Below are 22537 nucleotides of genomic sequence, written 5' to 3' on the forward strand. Positions count from 1 at the left end.
AGTAAAAGCAGAGAAAAAAAAATGAATAGCTCCTAACCTGGTCTTGAGTATAGGGTTTTTTTTCATTCAGAATAAAAATAAAAACTAAGACGATAATGTTTCTGGATTTATGGTAAGAGCACTTGGTTGAGATAATTGCTGCAGCATTTAACTGTTCCATAATGTCATGCCACAAATTATCAAAAGTTTAGTGTGACAGCATTTCTGGCAGGATAAATACAAGATAAAAGAGCTACACTGCCTTTAAATATGGATAATAGGCTTTATCAGTGTTATCTAACTCTAAATATTCAAGCAAAATTTAATTATGTGTATATGATATATGATAAAATATATGGTATGATTAATACAGTGGTGAAAAATTTCAGTGGGTTATGAATTCATCAAAACTAAAAACCAAGTGTATTTTTGTTCTGCTCTAGTCTGTTAAGGCAGTCTGAGTGACAGTGCCTCAATTACATTCCATGGAGACCTAAAGAGGGGCCCGGTGGCCCTCTGTTTGTGCCCCTTCCCCCCACAAAACATGGCAAACTGACCTCCCCCCTCAGCGAGTGTGAGACACTTTATCCCATCCCCCTTCCCTGCCTCAGCCTCTCTACTCTGAAAGGACAGGAGATAACAGTTTGAAAGAACAGGAGATAGCCCTATAATCATTAATGTATTCAGATTGGTTTACCTGCAAATGGCTAACAACCCCCCAATTTGCCCTACACCCTTTGCCACCCCGAGTCTTAACACAATGAAAATGTAGTCTGTTCAAGGAAAACATAAACATATTGCACAAGCATTTATTTAGCAGTGTTTTGATTGTCAACCAAAAAAATTTCACGTGTAGTTTTTTTTTTTCAAAATGTCAAACCGCCATTTAGCAGTGTATCAATGTTTTTTTTTTTTTTTTTTTTTTTTGAACTATAACCATTATAGAATGAAAGTTTAGGTGATCAAATCTACAAACACATGGGATTTATTGGTCAGTAACCGAGAATGTCACCTGTCGATTTCATCAGCCATTTGATATTAAATCCAAGGTCTGATTTTTGTCTCTTGAGTTGATTTAATCAGAAACCCGAAGTCAGATGGGCAAAGCGAAGGCCCATTCATGTTTTCTTCTATAGGCTACATAAGTCTCCAGTCTCCTTAATACCACTGCCAATATGTTTGAAAAAATAGTGAGAAAAATGAGAGACATTACCTCAGGGAACCAGTGTGATTTATAATACAAGCGTAGTGAGTGACAAGAAATGAGATTACAAACATATAAATTTAATAGCACATTGACACAAACCGTAGTGAGGTCTGTAATGCTTGGGACGGAGGAGACTTGAGAGCTATTTACAGGCTGGTCTGAGCGGCGAAAGTCCACCTCGAGCGCCACCTGGTGGACTCCTGGGCTCTGTACTAGTTGACCTCTTGTTGCTGCCTGTCGTCGGCTGCATCGTCGGTTCGACTGAACACCAAAGCCAAACGGTGCATGACCCGACAAAGGTGTAGTATGTTAACAAGTAATGGAAATAGCATATTTATACAGGTTTTTCCATCAAAATACAAAGAAAAAAAAACACTAGAAACTTCATAAAGTAAGTAAATGAGTAGACGGACAGGCATGTCGCCGTAAGTTATCGAACGGATGCTCAAAGCTAATAAAGTTATCCTAAGTTAGCTTATTTAGCATGATTAATTCACTTAAATCCAGTCTAAATTTCGAAAAAAAAAGAATTATTTTGAATTTGGATTATAAATCCGTGCGTCTTTATAGGTAAACTAAGCTACATCCAGGAATTACATTAGCAATTGTTTTAAGCTCGTTCACAAATTGGCACGATATTGTTAACCTGACAGTTTACACTACTTATTTTGCCAAGTAGCATTAGCTAAAATGATACTCCCAGCATTACTAGCTATGTCGATTATGCACAGTAGCTATTAAGGCCTGTACATTAGTTAAAACCCAGGTGAACCCAACCCTATATATATATATATATATATATATATATATATATATATATATATATATATATATATATATATATATATACATATATATATATATATATATATATATATATATATATATATATACATATATATATATACATACATATACATACATATACATACATATACATACATATACATATATATATATATATATATATATATATATATATATATATATATATATGTATTAGCCTGCTTGATGCCAACTATGATTGCATTGTACGTCGTCCAAAAGGTGTTTGTTAAGAAGAATCTTGTGACATTTTTTCGATATAAAAAAAAAACCTTCATATGACAGCTCTGTATTCCAAGATATTAAACATTAATGTCATTTGTCAAAAAAAACTTAAAAGACTAAGCTAGATTACCCAGCTTGTTAAACAAGATCAAAGATGCACCATAGCATTATTCACACTTCACAATATTCTCAAAGAACCACCTTTTTTCCCTACATTTGATTGAATACATTGCAAAACCCTGTGGTATTGTGTTGAAGAAAGGTTTTTCCACCAGAGGTCGCTGCTGTCTACCTCAATCGCTGACTATGATCTCAAGCTCTATTGTAGATTACAGAGCACAGCAGGTGTTTTTCAGAGGCTGAACCTTCGAACCCAATAAATGTGTAGGAACGCAAGTTAAAAACGGTAGTATATGTAAAGCTAGAAATGATTAGCAATAGCCATAGATGTTACTTGAAACCACTGAATCATATAATGCCTTACTTAAAGGAGAAGCAACTGTTTCTTCCCTTAAACAAAGTAACCCAATACATATTATTTGATCACAATAATAACATCTTGCCTAATCTGTCAGTGCATGAGCCACATTAAAGGGGTTTAGTTTCCTGGGGAGCAGTCACTGAACTGCTTTGTACCAAATTTGGTACTTTAATAGGTACCAACTAAATTCCATCTGTAGTACAGAGTACCAAGTCATGTAGAATCAAACAGTACCATGTTTTTCATGTTGGACATGGACATGTTGAATTGAAAAACTTTGAGGTTTTATATTAAACCAAAAAATGTATTTATTATAAAAATATACCACACACACACCCACACACATACACTCACAAGTACTGAAAGTTGGTTCTGTTGAGAACCGATTCTGATTGCCAGGTACCAGGCATCTGTACCATACTGTTTCACATGTGAAACATACCCATCTCAATGTTCAGGTATACATAAGGCAAAAAAGAGAGAAATCAAGGTTTTAAATTAGGATATCTTGTACCTGTGCTCTGCTCATGTCTTATGGGTGTTTTATAATCTTAGGTCAGTACTCCTCTAACATGCTCAGTGGATGCTTTTGGGTCCACATTGTAAGGTGACCTTACCTATCTGAAGGCCAGTGTCAGGCACCCAGCACATCACAGCTACATCACAGTTTGCATAATAGCATTATCGTGTAGCTTCCTGTTTGAGTTAGTTACTGTTCACCCTTTGCTTTTGTTTGTATCACAGTTTTTTTTAATCTCCCTCACGATGGTTAATTTATCCTGAGTGCTGGAACTTGTGAGACAAATTCCTCTTTAAGAACAGCCACAGGCCTAATCTTTACCCACACAGCAGCTGACTACCCTTCACAGTGAGTCTACAGGGAGCCCACTTTATGGCACTTGAATAAAGCAATCACAGGTGTGTGCATTCGGTAACTGACAGAGGTGTAAAGTGGCTGATTGTTTGGATTCGGGCCTCGCTCTTCTTGCTTTGGGTGCTGCATTTCTGCCTGCATGTACGAAACAAAAGACAAGCAGCCAGGAAATGCACTAGCCAATCAGAAGCAGGCTTACATTTTCCCCTGCATGCCTGGCCAGTCTCAACGTGCCTTATATCAGAGCAGAGAGTCGGACAGCTTGGAGAGCCGTGGCTGTGCTGTGAGCAGGGTGAGGGCTGACAGGGCTGTCCTCCATGTTTTATTAAGCATTGACATATCACACAGAGTTTTTTAGCCATGCATCCACAGAGGTAAGCCTTATTTTCATTCTTTCACATATATACTACTCTGTTGATAAGGTACCAGCCACTGTGTGGGACCTGTGCCTGGGTAATAATACAGGTTTGTCAGGCAGACTGGGGGAGGGGAAAGGAATATTTGTCACCCCACAGCATAGGAGTGGAGCCTTTAAGGAGAGCAGAGCATGGCACAGTGAACAGACTGCCTGCTAGGCTGAGTACATGTCTCAGGTTAAGTGTAAGATCATTTTATTGTATTCTATTCTCTTGACTGAGCAAACCTGCTTCCCTTTATCAGGGTCAAGAAGGGCTGAGTTTGTCAGGTTTGGCTCTGGCCTTTGCGGTCAAGATCAAGGCCTGGATCCAGACAGGACTGGAGAGCCAGGGAGCAGCGTAGAGTGGAGACCCCAGAGGAATTAACAGATGGTAAAGTGACAGCACAGCAAGTTTAATTTAGGCCTCAAACTGGCATGAGAGCCAGGCAGCAGGGCACGGTTGTTAATTGTTTGCCAGACTAACACAGCAGTGAAAAACAGACTGCTGAGGGTCTGCTTGTCTCATTTTTCTACACTTATCCCAGAACCCTCTTCACCTCACCATAATGCCCTTTTTTACTTGGTCATTCAGAGAACATGCCTTTCACCAACCTAATCCTGAAAGCTGCCTGCTCTGATTTTAGAAGGCCAGTCATCTTCAGACTGCATACGCCACAGCAGCTTATTCATCACAGGGTTGGGAAAACTGGCTGAGCCTAATGGTGTGCACTGCCTCCCAGTGTTGTTCTCTGCTGCCGAGTGTCAGCCATTTTAGTGAGCTTCCCCTTTCTGTCCCTCTGCTCCAAGCACACTGAGTATTTGTATGGAAGAGAGAAGGAAGGGAGAAGGGAAGGACTTCCTCTGAAAAGGCTCTGCATTGAAACCTCATCTCCTCCCGGGAGGCTGTTTGAAGCCGAGCAGGTTAGACTGACTTCTGTTTGTATGTGATGACGTTGCTGTTGCTGTTTTTTTTCCCCCAGTGTGCATGATATCATCAGATCAGATAAAGCAGGAGGAGGCTTCATCATGGATGTGTCTATTTCTGTCGTTTTATTCTTTTTGATCATTCCAATTGGATCGCCTGATGTAATCCAGGTGTTTTTCCATGCTTCCTCGTTTAAAGTGAACAACGTCTGGCAGAGGCTCTGTGTTAGGTTGTCAGCAGGAGCTCTGTGGCCTGGTAAAAATGGGTTCAGGACCACTCTGCATTGACAGAAACAGCAAATCCGCCCCTCTGTGTTTTGTGAATGGTGCTTGGTAATTCGTCTAATCCCCTCATTCCACTTGGTGTGTGGATTGGTGAAGGCAAACCTAATCCTGCTTTTCACAGACACACAGCATATTTAGTCTTTTAAGTATCCAACAGTTGACCTTCTCAGACCTGTGTGGGCGGTGAGGTGGTTGGCCTTGACATTTCAGCTCGGGTGTGTTTTCTTTGTTGTGGACAGCACAACTTGGTCTTGTGAGTTGTTGCCTCTTATTTTTCAACTCACTGTTGGTGGAAGTGAGCAGGCAGATGGTGGTGATGGTGAAGAAGTATTTGATGAAGATGAAGATGAAGAAGAGAGAGGTAGAGGGGTTGCTGCTGACTCTACGAGGCCTGTGACATTTTCAGTCAGGTCTTGGTGTCCAGTGTTAGGCCCAAGCTCCAGATCTACACGCTGGGGCTGATAATAAGCTGCATGTGGTTCTCTACAGCAGCCTTGACTGGTGCCATGTGTACGTGCTGTGTGTGCGGCGCGCACAGTGGTCAGAGTGAGGAGAGAGGGAGAGAGAAGGAGAGAGAGTGTTCAAAATGGATGCCATACACACACAGCAGAGCGAGGAGGGGAGTGTGATCCTCTCCCTGTCAAGCCTGCAGAGCTGCAGACGACATGTCAGAGAGAACCCCACGGCCAGTGTTTCTCTACATGTGTTCAAACGGAGTGAGGAGCCTGGTTTTGAGGAGGTTTGTAGCGTCTCTGGAGGAGCAGTCCTCTCTGCATTGCAGCACTGTGGCTGAGGAGAGCGGGGAGAAGAGAGCCTGTGTGGCACACCGAGCTGAGCACCCAATCAGGCACCTCCGTGTGGTGCTCAAGCCAATCGGCAGTCTGCAGCCGAGGTTAAAGATTGACAATTGCAGGAGAGAGCAGCAGGGAGAGAAGGCCTTCTGGGAAACCTGGACCCATCCTTCCCTCATCCCCCAACGCCCTCAATAATTGAAAAGATTAAAGAATAGGCTGAAGAATCTGTATGTGAGAAAGGAAAAAAGGTATGCTGTTGCTTTCCTACATTGAAGCATGGATGTTGTGGCAGTGCTGGGTGTGGAAAGGGTTGTATCACTGGCTTACAATAGGCTGTGTCGTGTGCTCTGTGCTCTTTAGTTTAAGAAATGATTCTGTCAGGATGGCCAGCATCATTTGTCCTCCTTGTGCATGTTCTCTTTGTTTCTTGTCCCTGTGTTTCCTGCCCTGGACAGGACAGGATGTAGCTGGTGATTGTCTGAGGATGTCCAGACAGGTTAGATGAGGAGGCCAGGAAAGCCACTGCACTCCTGTCTTGTCTGTCTGTGTCTGTGGATGTGCTGTATTCCTCTCTCTCAATTCATTCTTCCTCAATGGCAGAGGAAGAAGAGGGGGGATGGGGTGAGATGATGAACAGTATCATTGAGAAAGAGGCAGTGTTGTGTTTTTATTGTAAAACTGTCTATACTACATCAGTACCTGAGATAAAAATAAACAAAACGGGTCCTTCTGAACACCGAGGCCGGAGCATCCAGTAGCGTTGGAGAGAATAGAGAGAGATAATAACATTATGATTCGGAGCAAGGTGCCTGAAAACCAAGGTGAATCAGATTGAACTGGAACTGAGACAAACCTGTTGTGCAGGGTTTGTATAGAGGAAGGCTCACTGTGGCTCTCATTTCAAGGCAGGGTGTCTCAGCAGACCTGGGTCTGGGGCATGCTATATGATATGTATGATAATTTGTGTGTTGTTTAGTCAATTCATCAATTAATATAACATGATTTACTCTGTTCACATGACTCTAACCTTGTGGATGTCTGAAGGTAGAGCCAGAACATTCAACTCTAATTATCCAAGCTGTGTTTGACTTGTGGTCAGTGGAGAAAGGCTCCTGACAGACCTAAACGGACCATGGCACTGAGCTTTCTTTGTCTCATTTTTGACTAACTGCTTTAATTGAGTGCAGAACCTTTTTAACATTTGGAAGATGCGTGGCAAAACCACCAACATACATCTCTTAGCTAATCTTAAAGATTTATCATCAGTTTTTGGGAATCAGAAGTTAACAGTTGCTCATTATTTTTGATATAAGCCTGTAGTAGTTCTGTTATGATAAAAATATTTGGCAGAGCAGCCAATGTGTTGTCACACAGTGTAGCTCCACATCCGTTTATTCTGCCACGGTTGTTATATTGGGATCATGTGACCTTCAACTGAAAGAAAACAGACTGCTTTCTTGTTTTGTTGTTTTTGTGAACGGCACACAGAGTTTAGAGATCAGAAGATCTGAGTCATATTCCCCGTATCAAACCCCCTGAAGAAAGACTTTATTTGAACCGTCAATGTTGAGTGAAAACTGGGCTGAACAAAAACACAAATCCACAACCGTGCCAGTTGATAAGAAGCATATTTACTCATTTAATCGCACATTGGTATCGGAGTCTGAGAAACAGACAGCAAGTTTGAAATGTGTATCTCTCTCATTCTCCAACTCAGTGTAACTATCAGAGACAGTCTGACACATTGTGACAACCAGCCCCATCATGAGGATAGTTGCTACACATTGTAGGGTTGTTGGTCACATCGTTATTTTAATGGGAAAAATCATTTAAAAAAGACAAGGCAGCAGAACTCAATTTGAAATTTTAACCTCATTTACAAGGTGAAAAATATACAGCTCAATGTATCTTAAAGAGGCTGTGAGGAGTTTCTCAGTCATCTTGCGAAAGTCTCCCTTCTAGATATATGCCTGATCGTAATCCACACTTTAGAATTACATTATCGGCACCAATATAGGTTATTTCAAAATGCTACTTCTTAGCTTCCCAATCGGGTCAAGCAGGACTGGCAAAGTCTAAAAGTGAGAAACGAGTTATGTTTTTCTTTACTGGAAACAGTTTCTTGGATTAATTTTGTAGTAATGGTGGACACAGAAGCCTAAAGGCTGTGTTATGGTTTCTGCACGAACGTGACGCGCGGAAATGAGACGCACAAGATCTGTGCAAGAGAATGCGTGAGGCTTTCATGCTTTTCAAAACCCAGCGCAGCATCTGTTGGTGTCCATTCCCAAACTGCAGGGTGAGGTGTATCACAAACGTACATCTACCAGAGTACTAAACGAGAGTTGAAGTAGTTGGCCTTTATTTACAACATGACATACCTACCCCAGAAATTTTTCTGGGTTCTCTGAACCGATTTCTCTTCTCTGCCGAGTGGCCGCAATTTCAGGCCATGAACTAGTTACCACTTGGTAATCACGGTGACCTCTGTGTGTAGAGTGATACAGATGCCTGTTTTTCTGCACTTTGACTACCAGAGGATCTCGTTCTTCCGCTGTCTTGTCTGCCCAACTCCGTCTGTTAAGTTAGAAATTTTCAAGTGTGCACGGAAATTTTCTGGGTAAAAGGGACAGCGTGAGGGGGCGTAGGTGTGAAAATGATGTCATTAGTCCGCATGAAGCCGCATGGACCACGCAGACGCGTCAAGCATAAATCAGCCTTAACTGTCAGATATAAAAAGGACAGAAGAGCAGGAGAAAGCTAAATGGGAGAGTGAAAGAGGCTAAGACAGGGGCTAAATTGTTAGTGATAATGTTCATTCCAACCCAATCATTAAAATGAAGAGTGAGGTTACGTTAGCTCTGCTTGGTAGATGGCTGGCAGGACATAGCTTACCTGGATTTACCAATGTTACATATTACAGACACTACAGATGGATGGCTACTTATCTACCCAACAAACTGACAACATTTGCTTGTTGTCACGTTTCAAACTGTACTGACAAGTAACTTACCTCGGTGCACTGTATCTGGTAAAAGTTGTCATGAACAAAGAAAATTTGTTTCGATCCAATCTCCATTTAACTCCAAAACAAATACATGCCCTGTCAAAAGTCACATCTTCACAACAGTGTGGGTGAGACCAGAAGGTGGCGAGGCAGTCCAGTTAAAACAGATCCCCCTCACAGCATCTTTAACACAAAATGAGCAAGAAACATGAACAGGAAACACATCTTTAGGCCAACCTACTGTATATCACATTTTTGAGGACCAGCCCCAACTGGAATTTCTTGCTAGCGTCAAGGCTAACAACCGTCTAACAACTAGTCAGCTTGCTAATTATAACCTTAACTACAGCTTTCCAGACACGTTTTTTAAGGGTAACAATCGTTTTGTTGGAAACTCATCGTATAAAGCCCTTGAAAGAACTATTGAGGAGCTGAATATTTATAATTTGACATGAGAAACACAAAAAGTCCTCTCACCTCAAATTCAGCTGTCTTACTCCAGAGAAGTCTATGTAGGTGAGCGCTTACTCCCAGTTCCAGAAATTTCCATACCACAATTTGAGAGACAGCACCCTCTGGTGGAGAGGTACAATGAGTGTGACAACTGACCCCTTTCTCCCCTACCCAAAATCTGTCCTGATAAAAATTTATGTCATTGAAAAACCTATCAGGCCATACAGTAATTAGTTAACCTGAGCATATTGAATTGTTAGCGAGTTCTGTGTCTGACAACAGTTTTAAGTTAAAAAAGGAGATGACGTACTTCTCCACATTATAAGTTACAACTGGAAGATATTAACAAAGAAGTTAATGTAGAGCCTGATCCAATTCAAGAGTTCCTCAATGAAAATGTTAATCATGAAAAATGTCTAAAGATGTGAGAAGTTATCTAATCTTTGATGATGCCCTACTCTTCGTCAGCTCAACAGACAGCGGTGAAAAATCTGAGACCACCACAGAAGGAATGGAGATCTCAACAAGATCCAAAGGTAACAAGTTTGTTGTAAATGTGTTCGATGTTTTGGATTTTGACCAAACTTTTTTTTAACATGTATTTTCCTTCATTAGGCACATATTTTTCTTTGTTGTGCAAAATTTGTATTTCACTGTGGTTATTAGCCTCATCTGTGATAACAGGAAAAATTTGAAATTACTGCTGCTATATGAAGGCATTTGCTTTTTCCTTTATTCGTGCAAACTTGACTGGTGTCTACTTTCAGACACAGGGTCAACAGAAAGGATGACTCAAAAACGTAAGATACCAAGTCCTTCTCACTCATCCAACGGTCACTCTTCTGCTGAAACCTCTCCATGCCCTGTGAAAAAGAAGAAGAAACCAGGCGCTCTCAGCAGCAGCAAAGACCAGGTACCACTCTTGGGAATCAGGGTATAAAGCCGCATTTCCACCAAGCAGACTGGTTCAGTTCGCCTCGGTGAGGTGTGCATTTTGTGGCGTTTCCACTGACTTATTCCGGGACAGATCCCCAAAAACCGAGATGAGACGAGCCATCCCACTTTTTTGGGACCCTTTTGTATGGGTGCCAGACTGAACCAATCCGCTCTCTGAAGTTGGAGCAACACACTGTAGACCGTTGATTGGTCAAAAGAATCATCACTTACCCTGACAGCTGCTGCATTTCTCCTGGCAGCACACAATCTTCTCTGAAACAAAGCTTGATTGCACTTTGTATCAAGGAGCCACATGCCAATCACAGAGAGGACAAAATGCTGCATGTCTTCTCTTTGTTTACTGTATCGCATTTTTCTTCTTTGTTGGATTTATTAGCGGGGTACACTGTGTCCCGCTGCTACGGCAGTGCATGTCTTCTCTTTGTTTACTGTATCGCATTTTTCTTCTTCGTTGGATTTATTAGCGGGGTACACTGTGTCCCGCTGCTACGGCGTCACGCTATTGTTTAACAGCTGGGGCTTTCAGCATCCAGCTTACACGCTGTCTACCGTGAGAGGGCACAGTTTGCTGTGGAAACGCAAATGGGATCAGGCTTAACTGTACCAAACCGAGCCAAACCGTACTGAACCGACCCGGACTACTTGGTGGAAACACGGCTTAAATTCTGTTTTCCTTTTCCAAACTAACAAAAAAATTTTTTAATAAACATATCACCTTTTCATTTTGGCACAACTGTAAAAAGATCTGATTGTCCCAAACAAAAAACACAAGTGAAAAATATTTTTTCCCGCACTCCAGGTATCGTCATGTTATGCTGTTACCTAGCATTGGTCGAAAGGATCAAAAAGAAAATAATGCAATATTGTTATTCAGTTTTGTGACAACCCTACTTTCAAAATAGTTGCGACGCTGTGCAGTGCTGGTAAAAACAGATATAATGTTTGTTTTACAAGAAGTATACATTCTTTTAAAGACGACACCAGCTGCAGGTTTGTAAAAGTTGTGACATGGCGTGCACTTAGCAAGGAGACAAGCTTCCAGAGGTCAAAGTGAAACGTCCCATTTGAGCCTGATACAGGATACTGTTGGCTCACCACTTCAGGGTCTGTTTCATTTAATGATGTTTTAGATGTTTTAGTTGAAAAGTCAGGACTACTGGCTGGCCAGTTTAGTTTCTTGGCTCTTTGATGGTGTTATGTTGTTGTGTTTAAAATGGGGTTTTAACTTGCTGAAATATGCAAAACTCTGGAAAAAAAGAGTTTTATGAATGGCAGCATGTATGTTATTGTTCAGAATTATTGGCGCCTTCCCAGATGTGTCATCTATTTTTGCCCTTGACACTTGTACATCAACATTTCAACACTGATGCTGGCTTTTAAATTGTTGGCTGTTGACAGGCCAGGTGGTTCCTTTCTTCTGTAGAGCAGGGGACACAGCATCTGTATTTCTTTAATACCTTAATCCATCGTAAAAGGACTCTGATCCAAAGAAGCCAGCAGCATTTCAGGGTCATATTGATTAATATATTTTTTCTTTTTGCATAAAATAGTTTTAAGCCCATGCAGTGATTTCCCTCAAAGAATCACACACTTCATCCTGCACAATAATCCAGTACTGGTTGTTGTGCAGTACATTTCTGGGAGCCCCAGCCACTCTGAAATGCCCTTGCTCTTCCCTGTGGTGTAACTAACCTCTTGTAAATTAACCTGTGTAGTTTGACGATGCTCCAAAAGAAACAAAGTTCTTTTTCTTTGAGCCTTACACAACTTCGTGGAGATGTGCTGTTGACTTCATGTTTGGAAAAGGCATTTTCTAGTCACAGCATTCAATTTGTTGATTTTTCAATATTTTTTAATAAAAAAAAATCAGGCTTAATTGATTTGAGTAATGGGTTTTATTAGTGTTTTGAACAGTTTCATTTTGGAATGTGGGTTGTACATTAGGGAAGTTCAAAACCTATAGTGTACAGTCTTTACAGTTACAGCTCTAAAAGTTTGACATGCTGCCATGCTCAGTGGCCAATGTTTGATTTCTGTCATGATTGGGATTAACAAATGAAATCCCCTCTAGCACTTAGTCTCAAGGATTGATTGGTGACTTGACCTCACATCCGTTAAGTTCCCATGAACACAACACATCAGGATCACCTGTGGAGGATACTATAGAACTCTGCACAATCTGGATTGGATTTAAGAATAAAGTGACCACAATGTTTATTTTTTTAGTTGTACTGCAACAACAAAGACAAAGTTTCACACTTCTTTGTTGGATGTTGTGTTAATGTTTTTCATCTTAAACTGTATGATTTTCCTTCACTGTAACATCATTCTGTCCTGAAAAACTCCTCTGCACATAAATTCGGTCTTTATCTTGCAATGCAATGTCTCAGAAAAGCCTGGAGGAAATATCTTTGAATTTGGCTGAAATTTCCCCAGCACTTTCAACTGGACTAGTCACACTTTTATGGTCAAAGGTCAAAGGCAAACATCCCTGAGCTCTTAAGTTCCTCCTTTTACCCTGAATATGACATCTAAGGCATGTGTGGGGAAACATTTTCAGTTAGTTTCAGAGTTGATTTCCATTCTCAGAGATAATGATGCTCTTTGAGATTTATATCATGGATAATCTCATGTGCCGTTTCATTCTACTGTCATGTGAAAGGTCAACTAGTGGTCACATAATCTGTAGTGAAAATGATAAATATATTTTCAGCTGACTTCTACATTCCTCATCCTAACTCTGTGATCCTTTGGGAAGTGGTGATACCAGTGTGTTTGTCAGAACGTTTGGAAAGCTGGCATGTTTTCTGGCATGTGTAGGCATTCAACTATTCAACTATAAAAAAATAATTCTGGTAAATATTATTGTTTTCTGTAAGCATCAGTGACCTCTGTATGGTTATAAAAAGACATTTTGGATGAATTATGAAAGAAAATCTTGTTAAAAAACACCTTTGATAGAATGTTCTGACTGAGCCCATACAGGGTGTACATAAAAAATATATGTAACTTATTTTTATGATTTTTTTTCGCTGAGCACGTCAGCCTTTATGCAGGAACACCCTTCTCCACTCAAACACACATTGAGCTCATCTACACTTTAAAGCAGCCTCATAGTCATTATTTCAAATATTGGTAACATTGCTGCTCTGTTGGAGCAGATACAGAGATATAGAATATATATTTTTTAAATTTTTTGTTTCCTGTCAACAGTAAAACTCTGTGCATGTACCTCTGGACGCTTCTAATGAGCCTCATCTGTTCAATACTTTCATCAGTTTGGTTTAAGCTTGGGTCTTTGTGTCCTGCTTTGTATTTTTGCTAAACTGGCCTTAAAGGGACAGTTCAGTTTTTTTGAAGTGGGGTTGTATGAGCTCTATGTGACCACTAAGGACATTAGATACAGTAGAAAGTTGTCTCCTCTCCCTCAGTAAGACACAAACTGTAATCGCTGGTGACGAGGAAATAGGCGCTAACAGGGAGAGACCGTACTAGGCTATTTTCTTTGCCTACAAGAACTCGGAAATATATGCATATATCCGGACCTAACTACCTGGTCATGTGTCCTTACGCGCAGTGCTAGTGCGCTCCGTCCCCCCTCCTCCTTTCAGCTGTAGGGAATGTAAACAAGCTATGCTTCGGGCGCCAGTTTTAGCCTTGTGTAAGTTTGATCAAGTATCGTAAGTCTTTTGTTTGTACTCTAAGGATTATGAGGCAGCTTAGGAAATTCAAAATGAGTGACTATGACAGCGACGAAGAAGTTTCATTCACTTTGGAACCAAAAGGATACCTGTATGAACTGGAGCACACAGAAGAAGAGCTGCTACAGATGTCGACTGAAAGGAATACAGAGGAAACATCCAGGGGCACTGGACATCAAGATAGAGTCGGAAATCCTCACAATCCTTAGAGTACAAACAAAAGAATTACGATACTTGATCAAACTTACATGAGGCTACAACCGGCACCTGAAGCCTAGCTTGTTTACATTCCCTACAGCTGAAAGGAGGAGGGGGGACAGAGCGCGCTAGCGCTGCGGGGAAGGACACATGACCAGTTAGTTAGGTCCAGATAAATGTTTATATTTCTGAAGACTTAATGCACTTAAAAATTATTTTAAGTAGCGTACTCTTAAACTGTGGTATTACTTTTTGATTTTAGTTCTTGTAGGCAGAGAAAAAAGCCTTTGAATCTGGTACGGTCATTCCCTGTTAGCGCCTATTTCCTCGTCACCAGCAATTACAGTCTGTGTCTTACTGAGGAGAGGAGACAACTTTTTACTGTATCTAATGTCCTTAGTGGTCACAAAGAGCTCATACAACCCTACTTCAAAAAATCTGAACTGTCCCTTTAATGGTTGTTTGTTATCCATTGAGACTTTAAATTGCTGAATGCTTGACCTATTAGTTGTTCAGGCACTGAGAGATCAGGACAGTGAGTGGAGTTTTTTTTCGGCCTCTGTTACTGAGCTTGATTTTATTTTGATCAGAGGCCCAGTTTCAAGAAAGTTCTTCATTGCATCTCAAGTTATTCTGAGATACTCTATTCTATTCCACTAAAGTGTTATGGTTTAACTATTTTAGAAACAAGTCATACTTTATCAGTAAGCTCTTAATCGCCACTGTTCTTTCTGATGTACACTTCTACATAAATGTTTGTTTTGTTTAATACTACCTGTAATTCAATCTTAAAAAGTAGTCTTTACTAAAAATTCCCTTTTTAATTGCTCCATGCTCTCTCTGAGTTCTGATAAAATGCTATCCATAAACACTTAATTTTGATAATGATAGCACTTTTTAGGTTGTCATTTAAAAAAAAAATTAAACTCTTTCAATCAAAAGTTACCTTAGTTTCTTATGTAACTACTGTTTTTTTTATATTTGCATGCTGTGCTGCACATGTGTTTAACGGGGTCCACATATTACTAATAGGTGAATAATTGCTTTTACCCCGAAAGGCTTTTAACTGTATATTTGTCATTGTAAATGATTAGTATCATCTGTTTTGCTCTGAGCATTTGAAAGTTTAACCTCTATAACCCAGGCTAGCTTCACTGTTTACCCTTTGACACATTGGTGCTGATTTTTCTCTGAAACACAGACTTAAATCAAAGATGCTAGCAAGCTTTATGAATCAGAGTAAATATCGTGTTCTGTCCTTTGCAGCCATTTGTAGCTGAAATGAAACATGACACTGACTCAGTTGTTTGTGACACTTGTGTTAATGAGAGCTAAAAGCAGTCTGTGTTTTGGATTTCTGTGACTTCAATGTACCCTTTGCTGTGCATGTGTGCTTGGCTTCTATAATCTTTGCCCTGGTTTTGACCCTCCCAAACTTTGTGTTTCTTTTGCCCGCATTCCAGTCAGAACTAAGACATGGTCCCTTTTACTATGTGAAGCAGCCAGCACTCACCACAGACCCTGTTGATGTTGTACCGCAGGACGGCAGGAATGACTTCTACTGCTGGCTGTGCCACCGCGAGGGCCAGGTGCTCTGCTGTGAGCTCTGCCCCAGGGTGTACCACGCCAAGTGCCTTAAACTACCAGCTGAGCCAGAGGGCGACTGGTTCTGTCCGGAGTGTGAGGTACTCACCCTGGAATGTCTTTAGCACAAAGGTGTTTCAAACATATTTAAAGTGTTAAGTTAAACGCTTTTAAAACATTTTTTGAGTTAAAGAGGGCTTCTTTATAAGTTTTGACAAAGGTGATGAAATCATGTTAAGTATGCACACATTCTGGGAAATAATGAGAATGATGTTTGAGTGTTTTTTTCCTCTTGATGTCTTCCAGAAAATAACGGTTGCTGAGTGTATAGAGACTCAAAGCAAAGCCATGATGATGCTAACTATAGACCAGCTGTCTTACCTTCTTAAGTTTGCCCTTCAGAAGATGAAACAGCCAGGTGTAAGTATTTAAGCACGATCTCTCTGTCTTTAAAGGGATCTCATGCTACAAAAGCTAACTGTGCTGGCTCAGTCTAATTACAGATGTGCGACTATGTACGTTGTCTTATTAATTTCACTCAGACATTGGCATGTGCTTTTTTAACAGCCAATCATACTTGGTAGACAACTAATGCAACCAAAAGACAAGCTTTATGTGGTCACCATGATGTTCTCATCAGGTGTTCCAGATGTTAAGATCGGCACCCTGAACCTCGACCTGCCCAAAAATCAATCCAGCATGACAGCTTATTGATCTGCATGTAATTTTTAATAAAAGAACTAACAACCATAGTCATTGTACTGTAAAGGGCCTGTCATGGCTGGAAACCATGAAGGTAAACATGCTAGCTGGTGGTGAGGATACAGCTGCCCCTCTCACTCTCTTTCAGGATCATCCCCGCTTGTCATCTCGCTCCCCCCATGCAGCTCCCACGCAGAGAAAGACTTTTAATTGGGTAATCAATTACACCACTAACAAGACCCCATCATGATTTTTCCTCCATGTTTTCCTCCTTCAGTTTGAAGCTGCTTTTAGTGATACTGGTAGTAGCATGATTGTAGCATGTTCATGTGCAACAGAGGGGAAGGTTGAGCAGTAAGTTTGGCCTGAGCACATGCCTACCTACAGTGTTTTCTCTGTCTACCTGATCATATAGACTGAGCCCTTCCAGAAACCCGTATCCCTCGAACAACATCCAGATTACGCAGAGTACATTTTTCACCCTATGGATCTTTGCACACTAGAGAAGGTAAACAACATTTTACATGTTCTCAATAAAAGTGTACAAATAGAGTTATAAACAAATATGTCAGAAAGTTATAATGTTTTTTTTCATGTCTTTGCAGAATATCAAAAAGAAAATGTATGGCTGCACAGAGGCCTTCTTGGCAGATGCAAAATGGATTTTGCACAACTGTATCATATACAATGGAGGTAAGTTTGGCTGTATCTAATAATGTGGTAGTGTTCGGCAACACCGGCTAATTCAATCAACCCTGAGTTATGGTTTGTGGACAAATGCTATGTAATGCTAAGGTTTGAATTACAAAGTCATGATTAATCAAAGGAAAAGTGTAAAACATTTTTAATGTTCAGTTAAATACATTTGAACCAAAGAAACTCAAGGTTAAATCATAAATCTGTCTAAAGTGCGTTTAAGCTGTTTACACAAATTTGTGTGCTCTTTTCAGGAAATCACAAACTGACAGCGACTGCAAAAGTGATAGTAAAAATCTGTGAACATGAGGTGGGTTTGTGTTATGGATCTGAAGCCAATAATAATAATAATAATAATAATAATAATAATAATAATAATAATAATAATAATATATTTTTTTATTTTGTTCTGCAGATGAACGAGATCGAAGTTTGTCCTGAGTGTTATCTATCTGCGTGCCAAAAGAGAGACAACTGGTTTTGTGAGCCTTGTGTAAGCGGGTTTAGTCATTAGCAGTTACTGTCAGTAATTCCACCAGTCTGTTTGTCAATTACACCTGAATCACTGGAGTACAACACTTAGTTCCAGTGTTTACTGTATATCTGCAGAGTAACCCACACCCTCTAGTGTGGGCGAAACTGAAAGGATTTCCATTCTGGCCTGCTAAAGCTCTGCGGGACAAAGATGGACAGGTGGATGCTCGCTTTTTTGGTCAGCATGACAGGTATGAACCCTTTCTTTAAAAAAAAAAAAAATTGTACGTACTTGGATTGTCAGTCAAATTTTAAGGGTTTTGTATGATGTGATTTTTTTCCTCTCCCTTAGGGCTTGGGTTCCTCTAAACAATTGCTACCTCATGTCCAAAGAGATACCATTCTCTGTGAAAAAGACAAAAAGCATCTTCAACAGTGCCATGCAGGAGATGGAGGTCTATGTGGAAAACATGAGGAAGAAGTTTGGGGTTTTTAACTACGCCCCCTTCAGGACACCCTACACTCCTGATAACAATTTCCAGATGCTGCTGGATCCCTCAAACCCCTCATCCACACCGGTCAAGTCTGAGAAACAGGAGAAGATCAAGCTCAGTTTTGACATGACTGCATCCCCTAAGATTGCTTTGTCCAGGACCATGTTACCTGGAATGGGGGTTGGAGGGAGCACCACAAGCAGACGCCTTCCTCTCAGTGAGATGCCACGTTCCCCCATGAGCACCAACTCCTCTGCCCATACTGGTTCAGATGGAGAACAAGAGTCAGCAGAAAAGTCCCAATCCAAGGCTCCTAACAGCCAGTTCAGCACAGGAGACGATACCATGGACTGTACAGGTATTTAAACCAGTGCCTTGTCATATAGTGGCTACTAAATCATGTGGAAAATGGTAGAAAACTTATTTCTAGCTAAATGTCTCCAAACAGCATCACCTGCCCATCCCCGACCCGGACCTGTCAGCAATTCCTTGGACAGCCCAAAACCATTCCACTCCCCAGCCCCCAAGCAGGAGAAGACCCCTCCTACTGGAAGCATCCTCAACCTCAACCTTGGTGATTTTTGTGTTTCATGCATTTGTGTGCTGTACATGAAAGTGTTTGACTGTGTCTACGCTCTGCGAGAAGAAACAGTTCACCACTGAACATGACTCTGCTACATATAGTCCTTCCTCTGCACAGGTGATGTTGATTAGATTTATTTCACATTTGGTTCTTACAGATAGAAGCAAAGCTGAAATGGACCTGAAGGAGCTCAGTGAGACAGTTCAGCAGAAACAAGAAGCCAAACCAGTCCTCACCTCTCCAAAAAGACAGATCAAGAGCCGTTTCCAGCTAAACTTGGACAAAACAATTGAGAGCTGCAAAGCACAGCTGGGTCAGTAGAGTTATTATTGTTAAATAACATGTTCATTTATTCATTTCATAACTGCAAAAAATTGTCATCAGACTCTGAGATGGTGTTGTGATTAAGACTTTTCCTTGCCAACTTGGGTCATCTACAGCTGAACTCTGCACTAACTAATTGAAAAGCGATGACTTATCCCTCTTTTTTCTTTGCACTGCAGGGATAGATGAGATTTCTGTCGACGCGTATAAAGGTGTGGAACAGAGTGAGTCAGAAGACTCAGATAAATCTGACTCCAGTGACAGTGAGTACGCCAGCGATGAGGAACAAAAGACCAAGGATGGTCAGGATACAGAGCAAAGTGAAGAAGCAAAGAAGGAGCCCACAAAAACTAAAGTCAAAGAGCAAGACAAAGAGGGTAAGGCTGCTTTGCTCCTCACAGCCGAGTCTGCAGCAGATGAAACCACTACCACAGGGCCAGATGCTTCGTCAAAAACGAAAGTCAGCAAAGACTCAGAGAACGACAGCTCAGAGAAATCCAAAGGACCTCCAAAATCACCAAGTACCAGAGAGAAGGCTCAGGTGAAAGAGGAAGCGAAGCAACCTGTTCAAGTGGAGGACTCTGACTCAGAAAGAGAGCTGGTTATTGACCTCGGGGAGGAGCAGGGAGGCAAAGACAGGAAGAGGAGTAGGAAAGACAACAACACTGTTAAGGAATCATCTCTGAGTAAACATGAAGGTGAGAATTGTAAAGTAAATGTCATGTCTGTTTTTGTATTTGGCTCTGTAGGATACTTTTATTGGTAAAACTGCAAAATAATGACAACAATTTCTCTTGTAGGTAAAGCCCAAGTTTCATCAACCCCCCCTTCTCAAAGCTCCACAGCACCTTCCACGCCCTCTGGTGTTACCACACAGTCCACTGTGGCCATCCCTGTCTCCATGGTCTCCTTCACCTCTCCTTCTCCTGCCACAATAAGCCTGACAACTGTGTCCAGTGCCACTGCAGCTCCCGCCTCATCCTCCTCCCCTTCAGCCCCCACAACACCAGCACTGAAGAAACAGCGCCCCCTGCTGCCCAGAGAGACAGTGCCGGTCGTGCAGAGAGCAGTGGTGTGGAATACAACTGCCAAGTTTCAGACATCCTCCCAGAAATGGCACATGCAGAAGGTGCAGCGTCAGCAACAGAACCAGCAACCAGTGGCAGCCACACAGGCACAGACATCGTCTCCCAAGCAAGGCCAGGCTCAAGTGCCACCTACACAGGCAACAGGCAACGGCTCGACTGCAGCATCCACATCTGCAACACAGCCGTCTTCACAAAGCACACGATATCAGACACGACAGGCTGTTAAAGGTAGACACTGTGGTTGTGTTGTTTATGAATGTTTGAAGTCCTTGACAATTTTTTTCAAATGTTATGTTAGAGTGATACATTTTACCCTCAACAGTAAAAACTGTTTCTGGTTTGACGGAAACTGTTGTTCAATTGTAGCTGTTCAGCAGAAGGATGCCCCACACAGCACTTCATCATCAGCTGTCACTCTTGTATCCAGTAGTCCAGCTTCTGTTGCGATGATGGCAGCATCAAGTTTAGGCACAGCTGCTACATCTTCAGTGGCGACAGACCTCTATATCCCCACAGCCTCCGCTGATGTGGCTGCAGACATCGCCAAGTACACCAACAAAGTAAGTGTGTGCAAAGGTTTAAATTAGCCTTTTTTTTTTAAACCACTGAATTTTGTCACTGACTGCCCATGCTTCAGCTGAAAAACATGAGCGAAACCAAGCCTTATAGCAAACTGTCTTAATTCACTAGCAAAACTTGCACATTTTAGGTACTGCAGTGGGTGATGTTTTTTGTCAATTCTGAAACAACTTTTTTTGACTCATTCCTTAGTAATAAAGCAAGGTCACTGTCCTTTTTTTTTTAGATAATGGACGCGATAAAAGGTACAATGACTGAATTATATAATGATCTTTCAAAGAACACATCAGGAAATACAATAGCAGAGGTAAGTCCTTGCTATCAGATATTTTGCGACAGTAAAACTCTTAACATTTAGCTCTCAGCTCTGCATGTAACTCTGTGCTTCCCCTGTCTGTTGTTTTTAATTCAGATCAGACGACTAAGAATTGAAATAGAAAAACTACAGTGGTTACATCAACAAGAATTGTCGGAAATGAAGCACAACCTTGGTGAGAGCTGATTTTGTCAGCAAAATGTTTGATGTACAGTCATATTCTTAAAACTGGGTAGTGAAACTCATATCCTCAATACAGAGCTGACGATGGCTGAGATGAGGCAGAGTCTGGAGCAGGAGAGAGAGCGATTGGTGTCTGAAGTGAAGAAACAGATGGAGCAGGAGAAGCAGCAGGCAGTGGATGAGACAAAGAAGAAACAATGGTGTGCTAACTGCAGGAAAGAAGCCATCTTCTACTGCTGCTGGAACACCAGCTACTGTGATTACCCCTGTCAGCAGGCTCACTGGCCAGAACACATGAAGTCCTGCACTCAGTCAGGTAATAATTATTACCAGCATTAACACCCTGCTAATAGCAATTACAGAATTCCTACTGTTGATCTAAGGGTCTATCTTAATGCTGTCAGGAAGTCTCCAGTCATTTGTCTGCTTCAATAATCAGAGGCCACATTATAACCACATATTCAAGATGTCATGTTTTTTTTCTGTCTGTTTTATTTCTAGCAACAGCCCCACAGCAAGAACCTGAGGCTGAGTCGACAGGTGACCTCCCAAATAAAGGCTTAGGGCAGACTAGCAGTGGTCAAAATTCTGTTAGAGACACGCCAGTCCCTGCGCCCACTGACAAAGACTGTGACACGGAGAAGAACACTGACAATGTTGCCGTCACTTTGTCCTAACCAAGTCTACTCCACTTGAATATGTAGGATGTTTTTTTCCATGACAGTACTTCTTTGTAAATTGTTCTGTTCAAGAAGCTGTAAGGGATCAATCTAACTGCGTTGGTAAATGTTGTTGTTGCCTATCAGAGTTTATGTAAAGCCCCCAGAACACAGTGGTCTTAAAACATTTTAAATGTTGACAGCTCATAGCTTGTAACCACTGGAGTGGGCATTGTGGAAAAACAGGAAGTATACTGCCCCCATGTGCAGTGTATAGAGATCTGTCAGTATTATAATCTTAAAGGCATGCCCAAGTATCACTTAAACATACGCACTCTGTAAAGGACTACAGTTTAACGGTTCAAAACTGTAAAAATGAAACCTATACTGGACAACTCCAGTTTTAGTTAGGACTGTTGACAGAAATGTCTGTAAATTACTTATTTTGTATTCTGTGTTAAATTATTTGTTATTTTGTTGTTGCCTGCTGTATTCTACAAAGAAAATATTACAAAATTTAAAAAAGTTGTTTTATGGTTACATTGTGA

General features: G+C 41.1%; 1 protein-coding gene across 6 annotated transcripts; it reads left to right on the forward strand.

Annotated features, from left to right (window-relative positions):
• The first annotated feature begins 3849 nt into the window (after window positions 1-3849).
• zmynd8 (zinc finger, MYND-type containing 8) lies at window positions 3850-22505 on the forward strand. 6 transcript variants are annotated; one of them, XM_074672600.1, is made up of 21 exons: window positions 3850-3965; window positions 9920-9987; window positions 10219-10364; window positions 15771-15992; window positions 16198-16311; window positions 16742-16807; window positions 17009-17101; window positions 17199-17286; window positions 17544-17599; window positions 17705-17782; window positions 17899-18014; window positions 18116-18615; window positions 18706-18831; window positions 18998-19153; window positions 19344-19862; window positions 19965-20480; window positions 20619-20812; window positions 21058-21138; window positions 21244-21322; window positions 21407-21646; window positions 21832-22505. In XM_074672600.1, the coding sequence occupies exons 1-21, from the start codon at window positions 3952-3954 to the stop codon at window positions 22005-22007; spliced, it is 3648 nt and encodes a 1215-aa protein (XP_074528701.1). In that variant the 5' UTR covers window positions 3850-3951; the 3' UTR covers window positions 22008-22505. The 6 variants fall into 6 exon arrangements, with proteins under 6 accessions (XP_074528701.1, XP_074528734.1, XP_074528726.1 ...); XM_074672633.1 differs by having other exon boundaries at window positions 15849-15992; XM_074672616.1 differs by lacking the exon at window positions 3850-3965 and adding an exon at window positions 4796-4909.
• Window positions 22506-22537: the final 32 nt, after the last annotated feature.

The sequence above is a fragment of the Halichoeres trimaculatus genome, unplaced genomic scaffold (genome assembly GCF_033239565.1).
Source record: "Halichoeres trimaculatus isolate MK-OKI-2021-1 unplaced genomic scaffold, fHalTri1.1 fHalTri1_scaffold_1, whole genome shotgun sequence".
NCBI classification, from domain to species: Eukaryota; Metazoa; Chordata; class Actinopteri; order Labriformes; family Labridae; genus Halichoeres; species Halichoeres trimaculatus.

Coding starts and splice junctions, on each gene's coding strand:
- zmynd8 (XM_074672600.1), top strand. Junction 17,600..17,704: donor TAAAAATCTGTGAACATGAG/GTGGGTTTGTGT, acceptor TTTGTTCTGCAG/ATGAACGAGATCGAAGTTTG. Junction 21,323..21,406: donor GGAAATGAAGCACAACCTTG/GTGAGAGCTGAT, acceptor TCCTCAATACAG/AGCTGACGATGGCTGAGATG.